At 41.3% G+C, this 26,195-nt stretch overlaps 1 protein-coding gene across 1 annotated transcript in view; it reads right to left on the bottom strand.

Annotated features, from left to right (window-relative positions):
* Positions 1-11,524: 11,524 nt before the first annotated feature.
* Positions 11,525-26,195, bottom strand: part of fbxl17 (F-box and leucine-rich repeat protein 17) — a 220,849-nt gene continuing 206,178 nt past the window's right edge. Inside the window, exon 11 of the mRNA XM_079346506.1 lies at positions 11,525-13,688. Coding sequence (XP_079202632.1) covers positions 13,551-13,688 — 138 coding nt within the window. The 3' untranslated portion in view covers positions 11,525-13,550. The remainder of the gene's footprint in view (positions 13,689-26,195) is intronic.

Below are 26,195 nucleotides of genomic sequence, written 5' to 3'. Positions count from 1 at the left end.
GATCCATCAATCGCGGCGAAGACAAGAGGAGAGGACAGCAGAGGTGAAAAAGGAAGACAGAGAGGATGGCTGTGGACAGAGATGAGGATAGACTTGTTAGACATATAGAGTGTCTCTCTCTGATTAAAATAGCACGTTTTGGAGCGACATGCCGCGCTGGTTGCGAGGCTGTGTTCGCTGTGTGAAGGCCCTCTGGTCGATAGCACTCCACCACGGCGAAATATGAAAAGTATTGATCTGCTTTTTTACCTCGGACAGCTTTGAGCACGACGCCTGTGATGTTTCTGTAGCGAACCTTCAAAGTCAATACGCTTTCCTCTACATCACTCCGACTAGTAAAGAGAAGGAAGAGAGAGAAAAAGGCATTCCTGTCATACCAGACAGAGAGCTGCATTTTACTGTGAGCCTTTGTGTCGGAGAGGTCAGGGTATCTGTTGTGGGCATTACCTCGTGGATCTGATGTGGTGGAAGCAGAGGGATAAGGGTGATGAGGGTGTGGGTCAGAAAGAGAGAGGTTAGAGCCAAAGAGATGGAGTTTGTGGCAGGGAGGGACAAAGGGCTGGAGTAATAAAAATGAGGGCTCGCTGAGGCCACGACCTCATGTCTGTCACACATGTACACATGAGGGTCACTTCTCATGTTTGCACATTAACCAGACAAGAAAAGGTTTTTTTTTTGTTTTTTTTTTCCATCCCTGGCTTTAAAAAACCGAGGGGAAAAAAAGATGCAGCTTTGAGACTTCAGACTGTGGAAAATCAATGGAATCAAGAAGACCTGACAGGCAAGTTTAAGGGCACAGATCTCATGTAAAAGAATCCTCCTCCACAAAGAGACCTACAGAGAGAGACACACTCGGGACAAACCACACTGGCAAAGCTTGCTGATCCCGGATCAGAGTAAGGGGAGGTCTGCAGGGAGTAAGACAATGAGACAGACAACCGGAATAGCAGATCATGGAGCAGCAGCCTGAGATCAGAGAGAGCTGCTTCACTCAGGAGAAAAAAAAACACAGACAGGCACAGACGGAAATCGAAGTCAAGATACTTTTCCTTTTGAGTGTTTTTTTTTTTTTTTTGTTGGAAATGACATTGTTCTCATGCAGTGAGACAGAGCTCTCAGACACTGAATGCTATGTGGGGACACTTGTATGATGCTGCACACATACGCACACACACACACACACACACACACACACAAAGACTCGGGCTGATTGTCTCTGCTGGTCAGCACAATCAGGTCCACAAGAGCCTGGGACAACACAAAGAGACTGTGTAATTAGAATCGAGTGAGTAAACGCACAGGGGTGGCTGAGAATTGGACACATCTGCTGTGATCAGAGGCAAGGCGTGGCACTGCGGACCTCTAAGTAGCTGGATTAACCACTGGCCACGGGGCTATTGATGTTATTGAACTGACAGGCTGATGAATGGAGTCCTTCCACAAGGTGTACGAGTCTGCTGCTGTGGCTGGTTAGTGTGTTCACAGGCCGGGCCCTGTTTTCCAAAATACAGAACTGCCAGCAATTAATCTTGAAAGCAAACGAGACTTTTTGTTCGGGAGCCTTTGATTATTAGGGGGAGAGGGAAAATTTGCATGATTAACAGGAAAGGTGCCCTGAGGCCAGAGAGCTCAGCTACCCCCCAGTTAACATTAATTAATGCATGTTACAAAGGTTAACCTGCCGTATGCTGCCACATGTGCTTAACTATATTGACTATTTCTTTGAAGTGATGATTATTCATTTCGAGTTACAAATGAGTGATTTCAGAGCATTAGGTAGTTCTTTGGTAGATATCCAAATAAAAGTGAATTTGTGTTGGGCAAATGATGTGTAGCATCACTTCCTTTAAAGAGTAAAGATAAATAGATTCACTTCGTTGATCTCAAACTGGGAAACTGCTGAAAAAACTGGGGAATTGTGGAAAGGCCTGACAAAGTGACATTTTGTCTTTGTTTGAATATCCCATTGTGCAACCTGAACTTTCAGTTTGAAATGAGAATCAATTACAAAGTCAAAGATTAATTCCAATGACCTTCTTTGATCGAAAAAGCTGGATGTACTTAGTTCTTTCAACATCGTATGTTCATCACTTGGAGGAAATTACATACATTTAAGTATTTCAAGTATTTTCATTTTGGTTGAGAGAGGACAAATCTGCTGCTCTATGCATGTACTGTATGTCCAGAGTTTATTATCAAAACAAAGGCTTTACATGACCATTCGTTATTACATGACAAGAGTAAGAAATGTCCAAAGATTTTAACAGAAAAGGTTAAAACAAAAGTGACGATTACAAACAGAGACTGACAAACAAAGGATGAATAATAAGCTATAAGAGAGTTTTTATACCTTAAAGAAGTGATCAGATGTGTGTATATGTGTATGAATTAAATAACTAGGAGAGAGAGAGAGAGAGAGAGAGAGAGAGAGAGAGAGAGAGAGAGAGAGAGAGAGCACTCTAACTAAACTTCATACACAGACAACAGGTCACATTTGATGTTTTCTAGTATCACAACATGGTCACAGAGATTCCTGAGAGTGTTGTGCATTTATTCCAAAGATAAGGTCAGGAGGATGTTACTCTACATTCCTCCACCCTGTCTGACAGGACGAGGCGTGATTGAGTCAGCTGCACTGAACAGCAAATCACTTCCCATTCGGACAGGCCATCGTCCTGACCACAGCTGACCTCAGTCGTCCTGCTTACACAAAACAAATCTTTATCATCTGCATGACACAGAACTAACACACCACACCTGCCTCCTCTTTGATATACAGGCTGAGAAATTAAAGCCAAACACCAGCTCTGAAAACACAGACAAAGAAGGACAGAGCCAAAGGGATGAATAATAGAGAAAAAATCCAGAGTGGAGAACAACAGCCGGACGAGTTCATACTCTTTTATGGAAATAATCTTTTATTGTCTATCAAAGACTCGAGGGAAACATAAACCTGGCGCCCAAACAGAGACATCAGCACAATCAGATCCTGGCAATATTTCATGCACTGTTGCCTCAGCTCTTATTTCTTCTTTATCTTGTCTTAAACCGTTGTGGCGTTTCTTATCTAATTTGGCTGAGACTGATTTGGAAGAGGACGATTATTATTTCTATGACTCTTATTACACATTTATTACTAGTTGTGGTTTAGTGAGGAAATTCAAACATGTCCTAATGTGGTTATAAAGAGAAATGTTTTCATAAAAGCCTTGATTAGGAGGAATTCGATTTGGCCGAGAAAGTTGTGTTATTGCAGAAAACTTTTTGAATTACTCTGGCTGAGTGCATTAAAAAGTAATGTTACAATCTCTGGCATTCGTTTTTCATTTCACACTCCAAAGATATTGAGGTTTCATTACACGTGTGTGTCTATTTGTTTTTCAGCCAATGACCACGGTTTCTCACATTTCCTGAAAGAAAACATAATTAAGACAATTAGCTCAGTCCTTGCTTTAATTGTTGATCATATGAGGAGGCGCTTATTTATCGGAACCAAAGTTGTGCATTTGTGTGAATGTCTGTTTTTCAAATTGAAGCAACAGCACCGACTTGACACAAAGTTAACTTCTAAAATAGATTACTTGTATAAACAGAAGTCATACTTAGAAAAATGAGACACACAAAAGAAAACTGAAAAACCATACGGAAGTCTCTCCATTCTTTTTGTTTCTTTTCACTCCGAACAGCAGGATCTTATAAAAAATCTCGGAGGAGCTGTGACGAGACAGATTGTGTCTTTTTTTAACCACATAAATTAATTTCCTTGGCTGTTTATGGCGATACAATGGTGGGAGTTGGACAAGCAGACAAGACTCCTGGAAGCTGGTCACGTAGGGTGGGCTTTTGGGCACAGAAATTAGTGCCCATGCTTGCACACACATAAACCCTCATGGTCGGGCATGGCACTTGTGCCAATGTATTGTTCTGCATGTTTGGTTTGCAGATAGGAATCCTGCCTCCTTTTGATGAAGTCATTTTTGTATATAAAGGAACTACATCACACACAAGCAACAAAAGAAAGTTGGAGAGACATGCTTGGTCGTCACGTAGCTGAATCCAGTCCCAGTGTTGACATGTAGCCATTTAGCTAATTACACTTCGGTTTTCTAAAGAGCAAAAATTGGAGCCAAAAACAATGAGCAGTTCTGCTGTTCAGTTTTTGACATTCATGTTGAGCATAGTGAGGTGGTAAATCAAAGAGTTTACCAAAAAAGTCAAAGCTTAACCAGGAAGCTTCACCACGAGGGTAGTGCAGAGAATTTATCCTTTGACTGTAAAGTTGTTTTTCCAAGTCTCTGAGCATGGAGGCATGAAAAAAAGAAAAATACAGAACCTTCCCAAGTAACTTCTGTGGAAGTGACCCTGAGCAGGGCAATTAACACCCGGCTGGCCAAGTAGAACCCCTCGCTGAATGACCATGGGGAAAAATGGCTCCCAGAGGTGCTAAGTGAGTTACTGAATGTGGGTGAAGCAGCATTGGTCAAACTAGCCTGAGTAAATAGAGGAAAAAGGATTCTTGTTTTTCAGAGCCAAGCCAAAGAGGAGGAAGCACTGTCATGCTGGTTTGAAAAAGATCCCCTCACACTGTCTAAAGAGCACAGCAGGGAGCATTGCCTTGGCCCACATCCTGTGCAAATTCACCCCATTTAGGTTTATTCAAAACACAGTATTCTCATTACGCTCAGTTGGCTCGCAGCACTGTCTTTTCATCTGGTTTTCTGCACACCAGCCCATCAGCCCCTTTGGTCTAGTAATGTTCAGTACATAACCCATAAAGAACCATTGTAATGTGTCTCTGGCTCATTATTGCCAGGTCAGTGTACGGAGCAACACTGGAGAATAGGCTGCCTCGTATGGCTTGTTAATTCAACACCTCTCTCATTCAGTGCAGCATTTGTACAGCTGGCCTTTTGAAGGGAGTTCAAACTATGTACTCCTACACATGCAGACGCACAGATATGCAGTGACAGCTCATACTCATGCACCAACACACACAAATCCTGCTCCCTGCTCTGACATCACTCCACACCACCGGTTCCTGCCCAACCTTCAGCCTCCACCTTGGGAAATCACCCCGAGCCTGTCCAGTCACCAGGGCGTGAAATGCACACCCCTGGAAAGCAACCGAAGTGAGGTGGAGGGACTAGGCGGTTGGGGTGGCGAGGGGCCGAGAGGTGGTGGGTAGCAAGTGTTAGCGTGTGAGGTTTGGAGATGGAAAATGAGAGGAGCATTCAGTGAAGAAAATGCAAAGAGGAATGTGTGTGTGTGACTGTCTGCAGGGAGCGGAGTGGGTGTTGATTGGAGGGTTTGTGTGGTGAGAGATGGAATTGAAGAAGGATTAAATGGACACTAAGTTTCAGAAGGAGGAGGGGATAACTTTGAAAGGACGTCTGGGGGTGCACTCTTGGCCTTGAGAAGGGGGCTCCGTCACGCCTCACATCTCTGCGAGCCACTTGGGCCCAGCTCTCCAGAGGGGAGTCAGCCCAACCTTTGTTACAGTGGAGGAGTGGGGAGTGACAAGGCATACCAGCATGTCTGACATGTCAGAGCAGTTGGCTAGGAGACCCTAAATTTGGTCGGGTCTGACGCTGGCCATCTGTAGCTTTAGAACATGGCTGGACTGTTTTAATTGATGAAAACCACCTCGGGAGGATGTCGGATCGTGCTTAAAGGAGAAAACAGAAAGCAGTCGGTGAATCAGGTGTTGATTAAATGTGCAACGACTTATTTCAGCAAGCAAACAAAACCAGCATATCCTTGGAAGAACCCTTATGGTAGCTAAATCAAAGAGAGGTTTGTGTCTTCTGAAAGACAAATAGAAATATTCATTATCAAATTTGAGCATTGCTCAAGTCCCCAGTTGGTCGTATTCAGCCTTATTTCTTTCTCTAAAAGAGCTCCCTTTAATGTCATCCAGCGAATGGAAGTGATGAAATGGAGCAATTATGTATCCATTTGTGCTATTCAAGTGAAACCAGGTGTAAAATTTCCAATCTGTGCACCTGCTGTATCTTTAATTCATTGTGCTTTCTCACCAGTGTTGCCATTTAGGTGGTAATATCCAAAATATGGACCAAATATAACATGCAATAAATCTATTTAGCGATATCGTATTCCTTCCAGAAAATGGTTTTTTTTTTTCCCTGTGTAACTTCACCCCAATATTGCAATATCTAAATGATGATACTCAAACACAAACAAATATTATGAGAAATATTTCGGAATTGTTGAGATTTGCTGTAACAAGAGTCATAATGCATTGCAATAAAACAAAATTGTCCCTCATCAAGAAGCAACATGTTTAATTTGATACCAGGCAATGAAGCACTCTTCTGCTGCACGGAGAGAATAAGGTCCTTTGGTGAAAACGGATAGCCAAGTCATCTCCCAACGGGAAGCAGATTAATTTTCATCTTTCCAAAGAGTTTGTGTATATAAATATTCATGAGCCACCTTGAAAAGCGATGGGCGACTTTATAAGGCGGTCAGCAGAGAAACCAACAAACTCCCCCTCCCTTCTCTGCAGCTGTGCTGATGAAGGGGTGGGGTGGGGTTTGTTCATGATGAAAGACTCTCACTATCCACGACCTTTCCAGTCTAAAACAAAGATTTGCACAATTAACTACTTTTAAATGTCATCCAACTGCCAAATCTGCATATCAACGCCAAGCCTTGCATAGAAATGAGGATGTTTGTAGAGGATTCATTTTTCTCCCCTTTCCATTCCCAATGCCACCAAACGGGGTTCTTTCTCATTTTAGCCAGGAAGGAAATGTAAATGTCAACATATCTTGTGTGGAAATACTTCTGTTGCTAATTAACCTTTGCCGTTTAGAAGCTAGGCTGAGCGCTGCCTAAACACAGCAATTAACTCCAGCTTGAAAGACAGAGAGACAACATCTACACCGAGCTGTACAAGAGAGGCGTAACAGTGACTTCATTATCCTTTGCAGGCACACAGACTCCACACACCTCACTTTTTCAGAGGAATCATTGGTTTATATTTTCCCCAGGGTGTCCGGAATGAGCCTATTGGTAGAGTGTCAAAATTTGGTGGATTAACAAATCTCATTTCTTTTTATCTTCATGGGGTTAGACAGGAAAGCTGGTTTAGTTGTAGCCCCTGGTGGGAAGCAAACCATTATGGGAAATTCATACTCATAAATCTTCATAAATCAAGCCGAGGACTGCCGGGCTCTGTCATGTTCAAGTTCAATTTTCAGATGCAGTGACTGGGAGGAAAAATCATCCTCCTCTAACTGATCTCAACTGTCCAAAACAAGTAAAAGAGCCGGTATAATTCAAACACTTACTTCTGGTGAGGTCTGTGGGTCTCGTCTGGGCCTGAACTGCACATGCTCCTCCGGAGTCATGAATAGAAACACTGAGCTTGCTCCTGAGCTCAAAGGCAGTGTCAGTTACAAAGTCAACCCATTAACATCTTCACTATTCAACAAAATGCTCTCTCCCAATTGCAGAATCAACACAAGTCCATAGTCAGGCAGGTAGCATGGTCAAATACCTCCTTGCTCCCCTGGGAGAGGGGTGAGAACAGTATATGATGATGGACAGGAAATATTTTTCTTTCATATGTTGATAAATTTCAAAGCTCTCAAAGCACTTTGGCCAGATGCGACCAGACAAATGATTGACATAATTTCCAAGCAAAAGGAAGAAGCAGGGGGCAGGGGTGAAGCGCAGGGAATGCGGAGCGGTGCCAGAGTAAAGTTGATTCAGTGTAGGATGAATAGAATGAAGGGAAGCCTGAGCAGATACGACCCTCCACAGTCAGTGGAGTCAGGGGAGCCAGTAAGAAAGAGAAGGAGACATTTTAACCACAAGAAAGATGTCACATGGAAAGATGACCCACTGAGATTACGCATAATAGTTGAAAACAAGATATGACTTGTTTAAGGAAGCTCTGAAGATGAACCTTATAATACACTGTAAAAAGGTTTTGGTGCAAAATAGGGTGATTTTCCCAAGCTAATGATACGGCCAGCATTGTGTCAGATGGCTTCGAATAAAAATATGATCAAGTCCCATGTTAACATTGGAACCATCACTGGCTGGATTGACAAGTTACTGCATGAAAGTGTTTGCTCAGAAGCATTCACATCTTGTTTTCATGCAGTGTAAACACAAGGATTTGACAGTTGTTGACACCTTAGAAATGCTTAGAAAGGATTAAATCTGATAGTTAATTAGCCAACCAAAAAAAAAAAAAAAAAATTGGACTGTATCAAGAATGGACAGCACAGCACCGAGCCCTCAACTGAAGCCAAATGATTTTAAGCCATGTGACATTAAACAAACAACAGTCCAGCACCAGCTGAGAGATCATTGGAAAACAAAGCTAGAGAAATGCCAGCAACCAATACTTTTCCATCAATGATAAGACTAGTTTTATGCTAGGTATGGGGATTGGTACTGGAAAGGGAGAATGGCATTGATAAAACTCTTGTTGAATGTAGTGAAACATGTCATGATCATAAATTGAAGCTTTGTATCAGTCTTGTGAGGATGATCAAAGAAGCGTCTGCCTATTCTGTTGAGGACATCTCTCAATGTCAGCTATGATTAGGTCCTGAAAATACGAATTTCTAGACTAGCGTCCTTGCAGGTTAGACATGACAAATGCCCTTTATGGTCAGCATCAATTTTTATCAGCAACTCATTAAAAATGTAATGACCACATGAATATTTACAAAGTTTAATTACTGCTCTCTGCCATGCTCTGCACACTATTTTCCTTTCCTGAGGGCAGTCTCACTACCAAGTGCCGCCAGACCTCCTTCCACCTTGATGAATATTGCAGAAGTCCGAAGAGCGAGAGCCATTGATGGAATCCACCTCAATCAGCCAGAGAATCGATGGCATACACTCACATTTGCAAAGGCGCTAATTGGTGGCAGTAAAATTCAGCAAGCTGCATAATTTACTCAAGAGAGAAACTGGAGCGGAGTGCATGGAGATCAGCTCATTTGTAGCAGAGGTATTAAAAAGACCTTGTCATTCTAAAATTAGAGGGCCTTTAACACATGCAGAGGGGACCAAGCCAAAGGCCAAATTATTAATGTCTCTACTTGTCAGGGCCAGAGAAACACAAGCTGGTGGAGAAGTAACACTGAAAACCTCTTCACTGAAGGACATAATCTCACAGGCATATCTGACCCTCTTCTCACTACAAACCTTTGTTAGGCTGACATAGATCATACACCATATTGCCAATAGAAAAGGCATTAAAAATACAGATGTCTTGCAAGAGAGAACAACATTCAGTGAGTATCTCATGTGTCATAAATGAACAGTATGTGAAATACCCCGCCAAGTGGCTCACAATCAAAACACTAACAAAAGACGACGTCGAGTCTTGCGGGAATTCTTGAGAGTGATTCTCTCTGCTACAGCCCTGCTCCTCCCCCTCTGGTGAAAACAAACTCTGTATTGAACGTAGTTGATACAAATGGGGGAAACCGACCTGAGAAAGAGAATATGTTTACCGACGATGAATCGGGGTACAATTTACATTTTTTTCAAAGCAGCACATACATACAGCAACAGAATGGCAGCTTACAGGAGCATTTTCCACGTTAGATCCATGATGTAAGATCCGCTGTTTCCTTAGAAACAATCAATATTTCGTGTTTGTCATGGCAGCTCATCATCGCGGCTGCCAACAAGACATGGACCGTTACAATTATAAAGTTACGGATTTCTCTGGCTTTGATAACTGTTAGTACTAAACAAAACAATATATATAACATGAGTTTACTCCGTTTGAATTAATCTACATATTTAATATAAACATAATGTAAACATTAGTAAACAGATTCTAATATTACAAATGCAAATTCTACAAATTACATCATATTACATATACATATTACATCAAAAAACAAGTTTTTCTTATGAAGAAAAAACTTGTTTTTTATTCAGTTGCCCTTTTCTCATCCTATTTATCTAATAAGAGTATGCACAAAAAGTGAGTAAAAAGGAAAAATATAAATGTGGCTGTTGCCATAGACAACCCTTCAGGTCTCTGTGGAAATGAGTCCAAAGCAGACCTTCAGGTTCAGAATTACTGTCTACAGACGTCAGCTGTGGAGAAGAGGGAAATGTCAACTGTTGCTGTTGTGGCTTTTCCCCAAAGCTGGAGAAAAAGTCTACTGCAGAGGGAATTATCTCAATGCATGAATGTGACAAAGAGTAAAGACACAAAATTTCCATATTTCAATCCATGACCTAAAACCCATAAGTCTTTTTTTTTGATGATGTGTTTTTTCATGCAAACAACACCTATTTGAGGAGAAATAATATGGGAATATATTTCAAAGACACAACTTTTCACTTGTTTGTATTTAAAATCTGCATGGATCCAAGCAGCTGTATTTTGTTTCATCTTTTGCTGTGAGTAAGTTTTCAAAGAGAAAATGGCCAAAATAAAATAAAATACTTTAAAATCCCACAAAAATATCACATCTCTGGAACAGACACTATGTTTGAGGCTTATAATATAAAATTGTCCAATGAAATGATCTTAACTGTTGATGTTGTAGAGTGACACTATTTATGCAGTTAAGTTTGACGTATAAATGTGGAAAATGGAAGCTTGCTTGATCAGTCCTTATTCTTAACAGCAGTTAATGTGTGTATAATATGTTTTATTCTACAATGTAAAGATGTGCGATTTAAAGCTGTACTGTACAATTGATATCTCATACATCGATACCTGATGCCAAACAGCACTCTGCGCGTTTAGTAGGATAAAAAACCTTTGGTGCCTCGCATGAATTGTGCCTTAAGTTGACACAAATTGTGTTGACAACTCAAAGAATCTATCTGGGTAGAAACAACCTTCCGATCGCTTTTGATGCCATCTCCCGCGTTTGATCGGCAGACATGAAACAACACAAACACTCTGAACAGTAAAATAGGCACTTGAAAGGGACAATATCGTCAAAGAGCGGGGAACATATAGAGTGGCAGCTTCTTAGCTCTTTGAGGCTGTTGCTCTCTTGCTGTGTAGCAAGCTGATGTCTCCTAACTGTGCCTCACATGAGAAGCTGTTCTGGTTGTGACAAGAGTTTGACCTTGAATTCAGAAGTATACCTGAATGGAAATGCAGTTTGACTCTAGAAGAGGCATTATGAATGCATGGGTAACTGAGGGAAACATCTTCTTTTGTTAATGAAACAAAAGCTTTGGTGTGTCATACTTGTACATTCCAAGGCCTAGTTGTGTTGGAAAACATGCTCCTGTGCTCATTTGCATTTATCCTGGGAACACCGATGGAATTTCTGTTCATTTTATCATAATATAATGTGTACTATTATAGTCATTGTGTTCTTTGTGTTGGACAATAATTGACATAATAAGTAGTGTGGAAAAAAACTCCAGAAAAAAAAGTTCAAGTCCGCCACAGATGATGTAAAATGAACAGTAAAGTATTCCACTGCCAGTCTTAATATTCCTCCCCTGCCTTGATTACACATACATACAAAGAGAAGAGAATAACATAGGCTTGAAGTTGTAGTGTTTTATTCATCTTTATGTAAATCCAGTCATTTACGGTTGCCTTAACAAATCAGGAATCAAGTGTGTCAACATCTAGCAGAGGAGAAAGTGCATACGGGGATTACAAAAGACCAGAAACAGAACAAAACAGACGGGCCGAGGGAGAGACTCTCCATCGATTAAAGTCTACAAATAGTGACAAGGGTAAAAGAAACATGTTTCTAATTGTCTGAAATCTCTATGTGCTGTAGAAAGTTTACAGTTCTGCTGAGACTCTAGGCTCAGGAAGCTATTGTTGGTGTCTGAGTGACAGTGTGTGGAGGCTGAGTCCAGAGCTGGTTCACACCATAGAAAAATACCCTGGTTATTTGCTTTTGTAACTGTACACTACTGAGTTCCTATAGAATAAATGAAAAAAATAAAAAATAAATCAACTCCTACTTACCAACTTCCACTTAGTCTGGATTTAGACCCAGGCCAGTTTGTTTCCTAACATCCTACACCACTAAGAAAGAGAAATCCCTCATTGCATTGCTACATAGATAATATTACAAGTATATGCTCAAAACCAATATTAGGCTAAGTCAATCCCACACAGTATTGATTATATGTAAATATCAGATCAAATAATGGGAATATGGAAGATAAACTTAGAGAAGATAAACATTTCTTCAGTCAATTCCAGGTCCATTCCATGTTCCTAATTGGATGGCAATTACCGACAAACCACTTTAAGGCAGCGTTTCCTCTTACCTGTCATTCCTGTGGATGTGGTTAATATTCTCTCCAAACACGACCCAGGCTTTCCTTAAAGGTAAAGGCATTTCTATTTCAAGACCTGTTTGATATCACTCTTTTTTTCAGACTCAAGGTAATGCTCAGTTAGCAGCTGGAAATCTGTGTGTGGCATGAAAAACCAGCACTGATCCCAGGTCATACAGAGGCTAAAGCCAATGACAGTTCCTCTGCAGACATTAGCTCTTTAGACCAGCATCCTGAGGATTTAGCAATGCTGTTCTACTGCCATGCATTTGCCTTGAATCAGAGTTATTCTAGTCTGAATCTTTCTTCTGTACTACAACAATGTGCATATTAAGTCACAGCAAAGGGGCTCTGTCCTTCAAATGGAGCCTTGACAACAATCTCCAAACAAGTTCACACATACCTTTGACATTTTACTGAACATCAAAGAAAGGAAGGGGACATCTAAATGGTCAAAAATAAACGTAAAGATATTTCTCAGAATGCCTCCAGTGGAGCTTGACGCTCTGACAGTTCCTTTGTCTTATGGGCTGAAGCTGTTGGACGTCCTCTCCTGATCTTCAAGTCTCTGCTCTGCGCTGTGTGATCAGCTGAGTTCAGTTTGAAGGAAGTAAACACCGCAGAGGCGAAACGTTGGTTCCAACTTGGGCAAGAAAACTGCTTTCAATCTGTTCTCATTAAAAACAGTCCTTGTTTGCACGTCGCTGAATGCCTCTGAAATCTTGATACATGTTAAAGACCAGGCTTCTCCTCCATGTCTTTAATGTATGAGACTTAGTACTCTGTCGACTGAGTAACACTTTAAGTAGATCACAAATAACACTTCTTTTGTGCACCGCTTAGCACCAAAACAAACTATTCAATCAAGATGCTTCTGAAGGAAAGTACACAATATTGTTGCAAATAATCCGATTTATAATCCGATGATGACGAGAAGAAGTCAGTCATGATGTTGACTTTAACCTATGATCTGTGGGTGTACGAAGTGCCACTTGATTAAACAAAAACAAACAGAAGACCCACATGACTTGAAAGTATTAGAATGGGAGATGTGCGTCAGATGAAAGGATTGAGAGACTGGACCATTTGTCCGTGAGAGTGTAGCTACATGTTCACATGCATGTTTGAACAGTTGGATCAGCAGCAAACATGACTGAACTGAAAACATTGTGTGTGTGTGTGTGTGTGTCTGTGTGTGTGTGTTTTTGTGAGTCTGTACACAAAAAAAGGGCCTCTTTGTAACTATGTGTTTGTGTGTGATCCAGCAGTAGCTACGAGGTGTTGGAGGTGTTGGGGCTCCAGCCCATTTGATAAGCTCTCTCCAGGGTTCTCTTGCAGTCCTGCATCACCGTGCTGAAAACAATGTGAGGGTACTGAACCACCAGCCTCTCCACCGTCTCCTCGTTCACCTGCAAAACACATAATATTGATGTCATAATCAGATTAACCTTAAGTAAAGAAACCTTTGAGTAATGATATTTTTTTTATCAATAAATAACAGTGGATGTTGGCAAGTTCATCTAAAGAAGTTTGTCCTGTTTGAATACAAGGCCACACATTAAAGGATCCACTCCAACTAATGACGTTCTTATTAGGAGCCTTTATGTCCATTGAACCATTGTTTTTTTATTTCAGAGATAATATTCGGAATCTATTGGAGAGGAGAACAAAGCTGCACTTTCTATCCAGGAAACATATACTGTATATTCCCGCTTTCCTCACAGGTCCATCTTAATTAAATACAAAAGTTGCTTTCTTGTTAGTGCAGACTTTCTCCTTTCTGTGTTTGTCTACAACAAACAGCAGTGGTTGTACAGTGAATATTTCTCTCCATCAGACTGCAGGAGCTCCAAAATTAACATGAAATAAGTTTAACATAACAAAGACTGTGGTCCCCTTTGGTTCCATTGGAGGTGCATTATGTGGAGGTTCTTTTCATGGGAATGATGGCAGCAAAAGAAAAAGCTGTTTTAGTGTTCATGGTGGAACGTTCATATTATTTTAGGACAGACTTGATGCATTTTGAATCTATCCTCTGTTACTTAGCTGATTGTTAGAAGTCTTAATTCAATGATTTCTGCAGTATGTAGCAGCCCCACTCTGACATCTCTCCACCAATGCAAGTCCAAAGGTCCTGTTTGTGCACATGTGTGATTCAGGCCTATGTGTGTGAGAAGCACGTTCCTAAAATAACAGAGTGTAAACCCGAATGTCCCTCAGGGATTAATAAAGTATTTTAAACTCAAAATTCAAATTGCTTGTTCTAGCTACTGTTGCATCATAGACACTGAGGATTTTTTTCCACCTAAAAGACTTGTAATATGGGCAATTTGTTAAATTCAGTCTATTGTCAAGGTCCTGTATCTGACCTGGGAAAGAGAGTCATTAGAGGCATCTAATGATCTGTTTAAGTCTCTCACTCCAGAGCGGACTTGGTTACATGTATTAAAAAGAGGCAACATATTAAAATCATATACATGTAACACTTATCGCTTTAGTCCTAATAAAGACATTTATTTTTTTAATGACCTAATTTGAATGGAGTCATTTCAAAATCAGTGGACCGTCTCGGCACCACTCCATGACGCCTCATTAAGATAATCAGAAACATGGATTGAACTGTTACTGTCAAAATGGCAGTTCATTAGACTAATATGTGATATGTCAAGACAATTTCTAAAGAGCATACAGTGCCATGAACACATGTACATACACAGAGTTGGTGTATGTACTGTGGTGATGGGCTTTAGCAACAGTGGACAGCTGAGCTCACACGCTAATGAGTCCTTCAAGTCCTCAAAGGACAAGAAAGACAAGCAGCTAATAGCCACTCCCGTACTTCTTTGCCAGGCTAACACTCCGTCAGAACGTCTCTGACAGCCGAGAGTGAGAACGCCTGAGAATCTGACAAAGAGCAGAGCCAGAGTAACCCTGGAGACCTGAAGAGGTTAACCTCAACCCACCCAGAACCGACCCCCGCCCACCCGCGAGCATGACACTTTCCAGGGGAAATGATGTATAAACACTCGCACACATGTTGAGCACACAGTCATCCCTTGTTGTTGCCAAAGCTGTGACAACGTGTTCCACTGTTTTCCCGAGCTCACTGCCCAGGACTGCGTCTTGTTTCTGTGTTTTCTGGAAGAAAAGTCTTGCATGGCAAGAGTTCCCTGGCTCGAGCTCTGGATATGACATATTCTAGTTGTCATTTTCGCTCTTATTCCTCCTTCATTTAAAACTATTTCTTTAAGTGGAGGCTATCAGCATCTTTTGTCAAGTAGAGGACCCGGGAAAGTAAACAGACTGACAGATGGACAAAAAAAGTCAGAGCTAGGATAAAAGCAGCAGAGTTAGAAAGAGAAATGTGTGCTCAAGTGACCAGACCACCATCAGTCTCTCAGAAAACAGAAGAAAAATAGAGACTTTGCAAATCCAAAGTGAGGACTGAAAGTAAACATCGGCTGGCCGGCTTTCACTGTGATTGCCAAGAAAGAAGCTAAAGCTAGAGTTCAGCTTCTCTGTGCCAACACTCAGACACTTAGTGTATACAGAAAAACATCAAATTAAACCAAGATCACAGGGTCAAAGGTTTTCTTGCTCTCACCCGTTTGCTCTTAAATCTTCTGATCAGATGCTCAGAGAACATTCTTGAGAATAACCGCAGAAGCTTAAAATAACAGATAACACTGTGACACCTCGGCAGCAGAAAACAGTGCATTAAATCAGCTCGTAAAGGCTGAAATGAAAACATGGAAGCAACACTCTCACTGCTGTGATCAATCATTCAGAGATTATTATATTAATAAACCGGTGTTTATGGATATTCCCTTTAAGAATTGAAATGATTGTGATGCGATATTGAGGTTAAACTGACAAATGATAGTTTAACAAATGACTCATCCACATTTTCACTACAAGAACTCAAACTGAACAAGTGAAGCAGTTATGTTACCGCCGCCCAACGCCCAGAGTCCACCATCGAACTGTGTTGTCACCTAAACCATAGCCATCCTCATTCATGCGCAGCCAGAGTGGACAACAGGAACGCCAGGAACACAAAGGAGAAATCCTTCCTGCATATTATCCCACATGCTCTGTTGTACAGCGTCTCCACATAACAGTTGTTATGAACTGGCGCTATACAAATAATGACTGATTGATTGTTCAGAGTGAAATAAAAACAGGACACACACACACACACACACACACACACACACACACACACACACACACACACACACACACACACACACACACACACACACACACACACACACACACACACACACACACACACACACACACACACACACACACACACACACACACACACACACACACACACGGCATGAAAGAGGAGAGAACAATTAAAGACCTGCAGCTGAACTCTGAGTTTCTGTAAATGTGTGTCGAAAACGTCACGCCAGACAAAGTCTTTTAATGAATACATTAAGAGCCCTACAGCAGCTTCAATGTTCACTTTTATAAATTTAGTGCTAAAATGTAAAAAATAAAATGAATAAAGTTAGAAAGAGATGGTTAGACATGTATTTTTCTGAACACATTTCTACTGTTTTATCATATCATTATTAATCAACTGGAGGAATTAGTTTTTCTTAATCAACTCCAAATATTGACAAAGCAGTGGAGACAAATATTCATTAGCGTTTTCTTTTGTTCATTTATCATCAATATCTTGATATATGCCCTAAATGTAGAAGGTCATTTCACTTCTTCATCGGGACAGTTGGGCTTATCAAAGGAAATTGTCTTTGATTAACTGAGGCCAAAATTGATTGATTTTATTTTTTCATGATAGTCTGATAAATACACACTGTATTTGTTCTATTTATTTGGGAAAATGTTAAATACATCCAAACAAAGGCAAAATATCAAAACAATCTTAATGATAAACTTTCATAAGAGAGGATTAAATCATTGTCTTCTCTGACTAAAGTCCTTTTTTAAATCATGAATTTAGAGATGTTTATTGACTGGTCTGAGTCCTTGTTTTCTTTGACAACTCTACTCTACCAGTACTGTAGTTGTAGAAGGGAAATTAGAGGAAACATGGGAGTCCGAGGTGCCTGATTTTGGGAAAAGTTGCAGTTGTTGATTGCCGTTCAGCTTCAAGATTGACCCAACAACTGTTATCAAATAAACACCTGTGGTATTCTAACAAGGATGGCCGCAGTCAAACCGAGGCATGCAAAAGCTGCTGCGACAGAGAGAAGTTCAGTTTGTTATGACATATGGCTGAGCCTCATTAGCAGATAAAAAGACAAATCCCTGACCGCCTTCACAACATATTACACTACATTCTTGAAAAGAGAGTGAAACATCCCTCAGCTCGTTAATCAGGGCTTAATTACAATTAAAACAGATCTAAAGAATAGACCTGTCAAAGTGATGGGAGGCCATAACATTCATTAATGCTAATTAAGTGCAGCTCCACTTGCTGAGCAAACAACGCACACACAGAAATGGCTCCCAATCAAAACGCAGAATCATTTCATAATTGCCGGTTGCGGCTATGCTAAATATTTGAGTTACAACGAGATCACTTTGATTTGAATCATGACATGATTAAATACTGCACTGGTCGCTGCTGCTGTTGTTGATAAAACTGTAAGTGCAGAAAAAAACGAGTTAAAGATGAATGTTTTCTGTCGTTTCTAAGTCTGCAGATGTAATTACTGTCACGTAAAACTAACATCTAATGACTGGAAATCAAACATCTTATTATTGCAGAGGCAAATGCCAATTAAGACTGAAGACTGATTTTAGTATCAATCAAATCACATTTAGAGTTGACAACACAGCCGTGAATCTTCTTGTACCCAATTTAAGATTTATTTTAATTAACTGTCTTCCTAGAACGACTTATGCTCATGTTCTTAAAACTTACTCCCATCAAAGAGAAAATCCTTGTAGACAGAAAATCCTTAGGGGCATTTATACATCAATCCCATCTATTAACTTTCCTCCTCTGCAGAAACATGACAACCACAGTTGCTGTAAGTCTTTTAAAGGCCTTCACAAACATCAGCCTCTCTAAGCAAGTTCCAACAGACGACGTTTGCCCTCCTGAAGGCTCCGTGGCATGTTGAATGAGCTGCGATGACATCACCACACCTGCTTGGTATTTGCAGCTCGGAGCTGATGTGAGACATGAAGGTCAGACTGAGGGCTGTGGGTTACAGCCTGGTAGAGAGGGGATTCCTCTGATTACAAGTAGTGGTGCCACTGACTTCTTCAAGTCTGTGAGTCAGCGTTTTTCTCCCTCTACGGTTTAATCTTGATACTGGGCTTCACTGTATTTTGCTGCTAGGCAACCTAAGCTTAAATAATGATATCGGTGAAAGGGCCTGGGATGGTGCTATAGATATATGGCTCTGGCAGTGAGTTTTCCCCCCCCTCCCTCGTACAGTCTTGATCCAGTGAACCGTTCTGTACGACCCCTCCTCCTAACCTGCAGCCAAGTCTGTCGGAGCGCCATACAATGGAGCAGATCACTACTCACTGATGATTCTAATCTTTGAGAGGCATCTGGGAGTCCAGCCACAGCTATCTGGAGCGAGGCCTATACTTATGATATTTTCCCCCATTTTAACTTCAAAGATGCTGCCCTGTAGATCTGAGCGCACTGTAATGCATGCTGACGGGTAATGTGCTGTTGTCAGGGTTTACAAGAGGGCGAGGGCGGGATGAGGGGAGAAACGAAAAGATGTACGTTTGATACGATGTTTGGCATAAAGCGGCTGTTATTTGAACATGTTGCACGGTAAACCTGACTAGCTTGTATGATGACATACGCAACCGCTTGTTGACAATCACTCCTCTACTTTTACATGACAGCTAAGGGTAAGTGACAGCAAGTACCCCGACTGACCTTTGCCCTTTCTTTGAGTGCTCACTTTCTTGACTGAGAGCTTCTTTTTAAGACTGTTCCTCTGATGCAAAAGCACTCTATCAGCACGTAAAACATACATTTACCACAAGCCCCGGACCTTCTCCTAGTGAGCAGCGCAGTAAAATACATCGTAAAGATGACTAATGCAGCCGCAGTTCAGATTCTCAGTGGGGGGAAAAAAAGACGAACAGGGTCGTAAATCGATGATCAGATACACAAACATGAAGATGCATATCGTATTAGAGCAGCGTGGAGAGAACACTCTGTGAGTGCTACTTGCAAATCGAGCGGGGGAAATGGAATAAAGACAGAGGGAGAGGGTTTAGGAAGTAGTTGGCCAAAAAAAAAAAAAAGATGGCCTCCGCTCCCTTTTGAATAATCAAACCCACTGAGTGCTGGAATGTACGAAGCAACAATGACCCTGAAAAAAGCAATACAACAAGACAGCTGATTTAAATAAAGACAACTGAATTCAAATGTGGATGCAGATTTAAGACCACAGAGACCTGTTCAGTGCTCCTTTTAATATGACTAAATAATCATCATTATTTCAAATAAAATGTATTTTCTATTTTCTTTTTATTTCCTTCTGTTCTCTTTCGATATAGCCCGGGTCGGCTGTTTTTTTTACCCTTTCCTTCCGGCTTTCTTCTTTCATTCCAGCCATGTGGCAGCCAGTGCAGGTCCCAGGCCCATAAAGAGAGACAAATAACCCTGTTCCCTGTCTGCTCTCATGTAGAGAGTGTATCAGTCAACCAGTAAATACATTTGGGGTAAATGTTTAAAAAGCCTGTTTAGGCAGTAGAAGAATGCAGTGCATCAGGTCTTAGTAAAAGGCAGCTTAAACAAGTCTGGATTTAACACAGAAGATTTATAGCCTTCTTTAAACAGCTCAGAGGAAAAGCCCCTGCTGTAAAGTTTCTAAACGAGTGACTGGACAACTTAAAGACACTTCACTGTCTCTGAGAAAAGGGGGAGGACTGAAGGGAGGGATAGAAAAAGCAGAGGATTTCAGAAGTGCTAAGACAAAAAAGAGGTCGCCACAAACTTATTCTGAAGGATTCAATACTTCTAAACGAACTCTTGATGCATCGGCTGTGAAGCTTAAAGAGCTCAAACATTTTGATTCAGTCTCAGAAAGCAGCAGTGCAGGCTCTGAATGTGCTTGGAGAAAAAAAAAAAAAAAAACAGGTCAGGCGCCGATTGGGACAACTAAGGTCTGGTCCTCTTCACACAACCTCATCTCTGCACAATATCAGAGAGCAGCAGAACTGAAAAGCAGGGTGTCAGCGCATACACACACATGCTCAACAGAACAGGGTCAGAGAGAAAAAGGTTCTGGAGGCCAGGTTTGTAAACCCCACACTCCATCACGCGTGACAAAGGTAACTAAAGGAATGTGTACAAAGCTCAGACCAATCCCTCTCTGTACGCCGGCCGTCTTATCTCTGCAGGCTGCAGGAAAACATGCCATGACTCAAGAGGCTTTGCCCAATTTATTTGTTATCCTCTGAGGAGAAAACACCATCCCAGCTACATCTGTTAGCTAGAACCCAAATGTGGCTTATTAAAAAGAGTGTTGTCGTGGTGACTGTGGACTAACCAGTCTACATGTTAGATTTGGTATTCTTGTATAAATCACACGCAAAGGTACCTCATTTAGTTCAATTCAGATTTACATTCAATCTAGAAAATGATCCAGTTTGTGAGGACATTTTGTTCATGCAAGTCTCACTGTGGGTGTTCAGGTCAACATGGCTCATACAGGCGTGGATCAAAGTGGGCCTTCCATTAGCTTAGAACACATCTCGTGGTGCAGACGAGAGACAGGGCAGTAAAGAGGTCTATTTGTGGTGACAGCATTTTGAATCATGTCCAAGTGTCCTTGGATCACTTTCGGACATGACCTGACTCCCCTCAAGTCCTTCAAGCATGAATTATGAGTTCTAATAATCTATTATTTAGAATCACTTATATTAATAGCATTGAATCAATTAAGTTGGGTCTAATGAAAAATATATTGTTCAACATATTTGTTGATAAGAATTAACATTCGGACTACCTGGGCAATCGAATGCAATTCAACACAACAGCTGGAATTCTACTTTTGTGAAGCTTTTGATTTTATTTTATTAATATTATTTTTTACATACTGATTGATATTATATTGAGTTGTAGTGGTGGTCATATACTGGAGTGCATGAAATTAAAAAGGTTTCCAAATATTATGCTCCACTCGTGTATGTTAATGGAGTGGGCATATTTTTCGAAGCACTTAAACATAATGCACTCCAGTGCATCACTTTCTCATTCAGGTCAGAAAGGTGAAAGTTGAACAATCATCCTCAACATGTCAAGCTTGAAAACGTTAAAGTAGACTTCACAGTAAGACTGCTGTATTGGATTAGACCGCAGAGGTGGTCATGGTGTCATGGCTGATTGGTGTAACTTTTAATTAACAGTATTTCAAGTAATGGCGTTGTAAGCTATTTATGCTAGTAGAGTAGAGTAGGAGAGAGAGACCCAAGGATGGTGACAGTTCATGTTCTGTGTAGGGGTGAGCTTAGCTCATATATTGATGTTACTCGCTAACAGTAGACTTGTTGAATGCTCTGTAAATATGAACCCATCACCCTTTCAAATGGTCAAACAGTACAATGTTGGGATGCAAACACACCTTTAAATACTATAGGAATAAATTCCAGAGTGACTTACAGGAGGTCAGACACAGGCTGAATTCCTATAAGATATCACAACAGAGATATCGTGGTTTTTTTGTGGTTTTTTTTGCTTGGCATGATTCCCTTAGTCTTTAGAATGAGTAAAGACAAGGACAGCTTGACCGTGTCCTTGGGAAAGAAAACCATGATTCTAAAGTCATAGTGATCCTTTCAAGCAAAGAGGGCTTGATTTATTGACATCTTCACTACAAGAGAGTTGTCATATCTTTAAGCCTAACATGTAGACACCACTTAGGGACAACACATTTCTTTAATCTGTTGATTAATTGCTAGACATTTGAAAAAGAAAAAGCTTAATTATAACAAGTGTGTACACAGACGTCAGCCTGTTGTTTTAATTACTCTTGGCTTAAGCACAGATCTTGGCAGGATGAGAAATCTGAATCTTTTTACCTCGCGAGAAAATGCTTGTGTCTCAAAGAGCAGTCATCGGTCAACTGAAAGCTCTTCTGAAAACTCTGTTACATCATTACAGCAACACTTATTTCAAGTTTGAAAACGATATCCATATATGGATACTCTTTATTCAATCAATTATAGATTCGGACATAAATCAAAGGCCTAATCGATGAGGAAAAAACAAAACAAAAGTCCCAACCCCGTCTGGATATATCAGATATATACAGAACATTAGCAGTAATGGCTTATTTATCACCAACACAGTGAGACACTGAGCCCTCAGGCTAAAAGAAATGGCTTCCACCTCCTGCTGTCTCTCTCTGAATATCTGCCGGAAAAAAAAATTAAGTTAAATGTTATTCCCCAAGAAACGGGCAATGTCTGAGTTTCCAGGCCACACTGAGACGCGTCAACTGTCTGCCCATGACTCCATGAGATTATGTTGACCTCTGTTGTGATGAGTAAACACCGCTGGATGAGGGAGGAGAGGGAGGAAAGGGATGGGGGGAAGAGGAAGTCTGTGTGTGTGTGTGTGTGTGTGTGTGTGCGCGTGTGTGGGGCGGGGGGGGGGGACTTGGATGAACTAATTGAATGAACAAAAGATGTGAACGGCATCCAAAATTCCAACAACCTTGGCTGTCCTTGCTTGGAGGAGAATGAGTAAAGGAGGGGGAGACAAAGAGACAAAAAAGAGGGAAGACAGGGTGAGAAATAAAAGTGAGGACAAGCCGGGTGCAGGTAAGGCTGTGTGTGTGTGTGTGTGTGTGTGTGAGCCAGGTGGGGTCAGATTTGTGTGCACGTGTATGTGGTAGATTTTTGTTGAAGGGCAATTCTGAGATTCCTTTCAGAGACTCGGTGAACTCTGTCGGTATCTGACTTTATTCCACCCTCTCTACTCCACTGTCCCTTTGTGCTGCCCTTTAGAAACAAGATGAAGGGATGATCAGGAGTCGGCTTCAGTTAAGACCGCCAATCAATACAGCTCCTCTGTGTGGGATGAGACACCAAGATTACACTGAAAATCACAAATAGCAAATGACTCTTTCAAACTACTTTCCCGACTTTGGATGCTCGAGCCTGACCAAAGCTTGGAAAATGGGAACCAGCCAAACCTGGCGTTCTTGCACTTGATGCTGTGCATGCGCACTGCATCTCTCTCGTAATTCCCCTTCGCTTTCGGAGCCTTTAAACGGAGGATCCCTGCCGTTCACAATAACAACACTCATCAAAGAAAGTTTTGCCCGACTCTCAAACTCTCATTTCCTAAACGAGACTTAAAACGCCTCTTAACTCTTCGCCATGCTTCATCGTTGTTTTCCTCACTCCGAACCTCAGGGCCCTGAACAATTAGGCCCTTGTTTATGTCTGCAAATTGCTGCGCCGTGCCGATCTGTGTATAGTCCCTGGCAGCTGGATGCACCAGTGGAACGGCCATATTGATTGGGATGTCTGTTCTTTTAACAAGGTCTGTCTGGTTGCTTTATCGGAGGGTGCCGCGGAACTCATACGTGTCCCCAAAACGCTGCTTTACCTCACTACAGGTAATGGGCGCACTCTTCAAAACTGCTTACACAAAACACTATTTCGGTGGCAATTTCTAAGTTGATTAGCAAATATTCACTCTATTGTGCCCCTTCATCTAATTTAACCTATATTTCTTTTTTGCTTCTGTCACTTGTTGAATCACTTTCGCTGTTTCGCCCCTTCTTTGTACTCTCCTCCATTACTTTGATAACTCTTACACTCTCCACCGCCTGCCCCTTTGGGGGCCAACAGCAGTCAGTGTCATTATTTTCCTGGTCCGGTTTCATGCTGACTGCGTGAATTTGCTCTCCTCTCTGTTTCACAACCTGGAGTGCCCATTTGTTTTCACTCTAATGAAGTTGGGGGGGGGGGGGGGGGGGGGGGCAGGAAGGTAGATGAGAAGGGAGGAGGGAAGGTGGGGAAAAGATGAAGAAAGATGGAGGGGAAGACAAGAGATAAGAAAGGAGGTGAAGAGAGAAGATGAGAGAAAACAAGGGAAACAATTTGTGCAAGCTGTGAAAACGCTTCTTAAGGAAGCAATCCACCGAGACTGAATAGCATCAAAATCTCCAAAGTGATACGTCAACGAAGAATGAAGACTTAACATGTTCACAGAGCAGCCAGGAGGGCCCGTTATAGAAGAGAGCAACACATTACGATATGTTTGTGCACACAGCATCATCTTCCAGATTCCTGCACAACTCCATGACTCCTATTGAACTTTGTATTATGTTGCTTTTGTTATTTTGTATTATCTTATTCTATGTAATAATATTATATCTATTTAATGTAATACCGTTTGATACCTTTTCACTTCCTGTGTTCATCACTTTGCCACAAAAAATCATCAAAACTAATTCCTTTTGTGTTAAAACTTACTTCATTCTGATTCTGTTCAAACCAGCTCACTGTAGATTTCAGGGACTGGAAACCCGTCTTGATCTAGTGGTCTGCCAAAACAGGCCTAACTGTTACAGCATTAGCATACAGTGAGTTTTGCGTGTTTGTTTATCTGCCCAATCAGAAGAGCAGAGGTTCTATATAGTTCTGGTTTAAGCTTAAAAATAACCTCTGATACCAGTGGACTGAACTCCACAGATTTACAGCATAGCGTGGATTAATGATGACTTAACATGGTGTTGGCAGACATGTAGAAAGATGCATTCCTACCACAGAAAAGACTGTAGTCTCACTGGGGGGTCTGGACTTTTCTGAGACACATACGCACATACGCTCTTGAGCAACAAGGATCCATTTCTGTGAAGATTAAGATCCTTTTTCCTTGACTCTTTCAGCCGAACACTTTTAAAAAAGCTTGCACAGCCGCATAGCTGGACGAGGATAAAATGAATTGATATGATTATTTTTGGGTGAGTTTGGATCAATCGCTTTTTTTTTCTCTTGCCAGAATGTGCTGCTTTAGCCCCCCGAGGGCAGGGGGGGGTGTAATCATTTGAGACAGGCGGAGCACGCCATTTGCTCAGGCCTGGAGGGGTCTTGATTTCAATGCTCCATTATGAGCCGCGTTACCAGCAAATAACATAAATTCCTCTTGGAGAACACGCACAGCTACATGCAGACATGTTGCATTTGAGCGTGTATGAACCCACAGAGACAAAAAAAGAAACTCCTTTAGACTGACGAGTAAAGAGAGAGAGAGAGAGAGAGAGAGAGAGAGAGAGAGAGAGAGAGAGAGAAAACAGTCTGGGAGAAACACACACATTCCTTACTTTACCAGCATATATCACTCAGCTACAGAGAGCTCAAATAAGTCAATGTCCCAAAAATGTAAAGAGTCCACTCATATCTGTGCTTCTGTTAAGTCTGTTTGTACAGAAAAAAAACTGGATGCAAAATTCAAACAGAAAAAAGAAGTGCATACAGTTCGGAAGCCTGTTTGTGTAAACTGTGACAGAGGAAATGGATCCTCTACACTGCTCCACACAAGGAGAGCCAGATGGATCCTGTTAACGGTTCTTAAATGAATTCTACACTTTGAAAGTCCCATGACATTCGGGGAAGCTGTGGCATTAAAGTTCTCAGCGATTTGACAATTCCAAACAAATTTACACAAGGAGAGGGCCGAGCTGCACTGCAAAGACAGCGAGCCCGGGGTGGGCTGTCCACACTGCATCTAAAGACAACAGGACCCCCTCTGAGACCTTACTCCATATTAGTTAGTGGTGAAAGTAGCTTTGTGGGGGAAGAAGGGAACATATTGAAGGGGGAAGTAAGAGACTGGAACCATGATTTATAAAATTGACTGAACATCTGTAAGGCAGACAGACTGAAGCAAGATAATCAGGCTCACTTTGGGCCATTGCGAAAAAAAAATGAAG

Source organism: Symphodus melops (genome assembly GCF_947650265.1).
Source record: "Symphodus melops genome assembly, chromosome: 1".
In the NCBI taxonomy this organism is placed as follows: Eukaryota; Metazoa; Chordata; class Actinopteri; order Labriformes; family Labridae; genus Symphodus; species Symphodus melops.
This window is presented reverse-complemented; position numbering and strand designations above follow the sequence as displayed.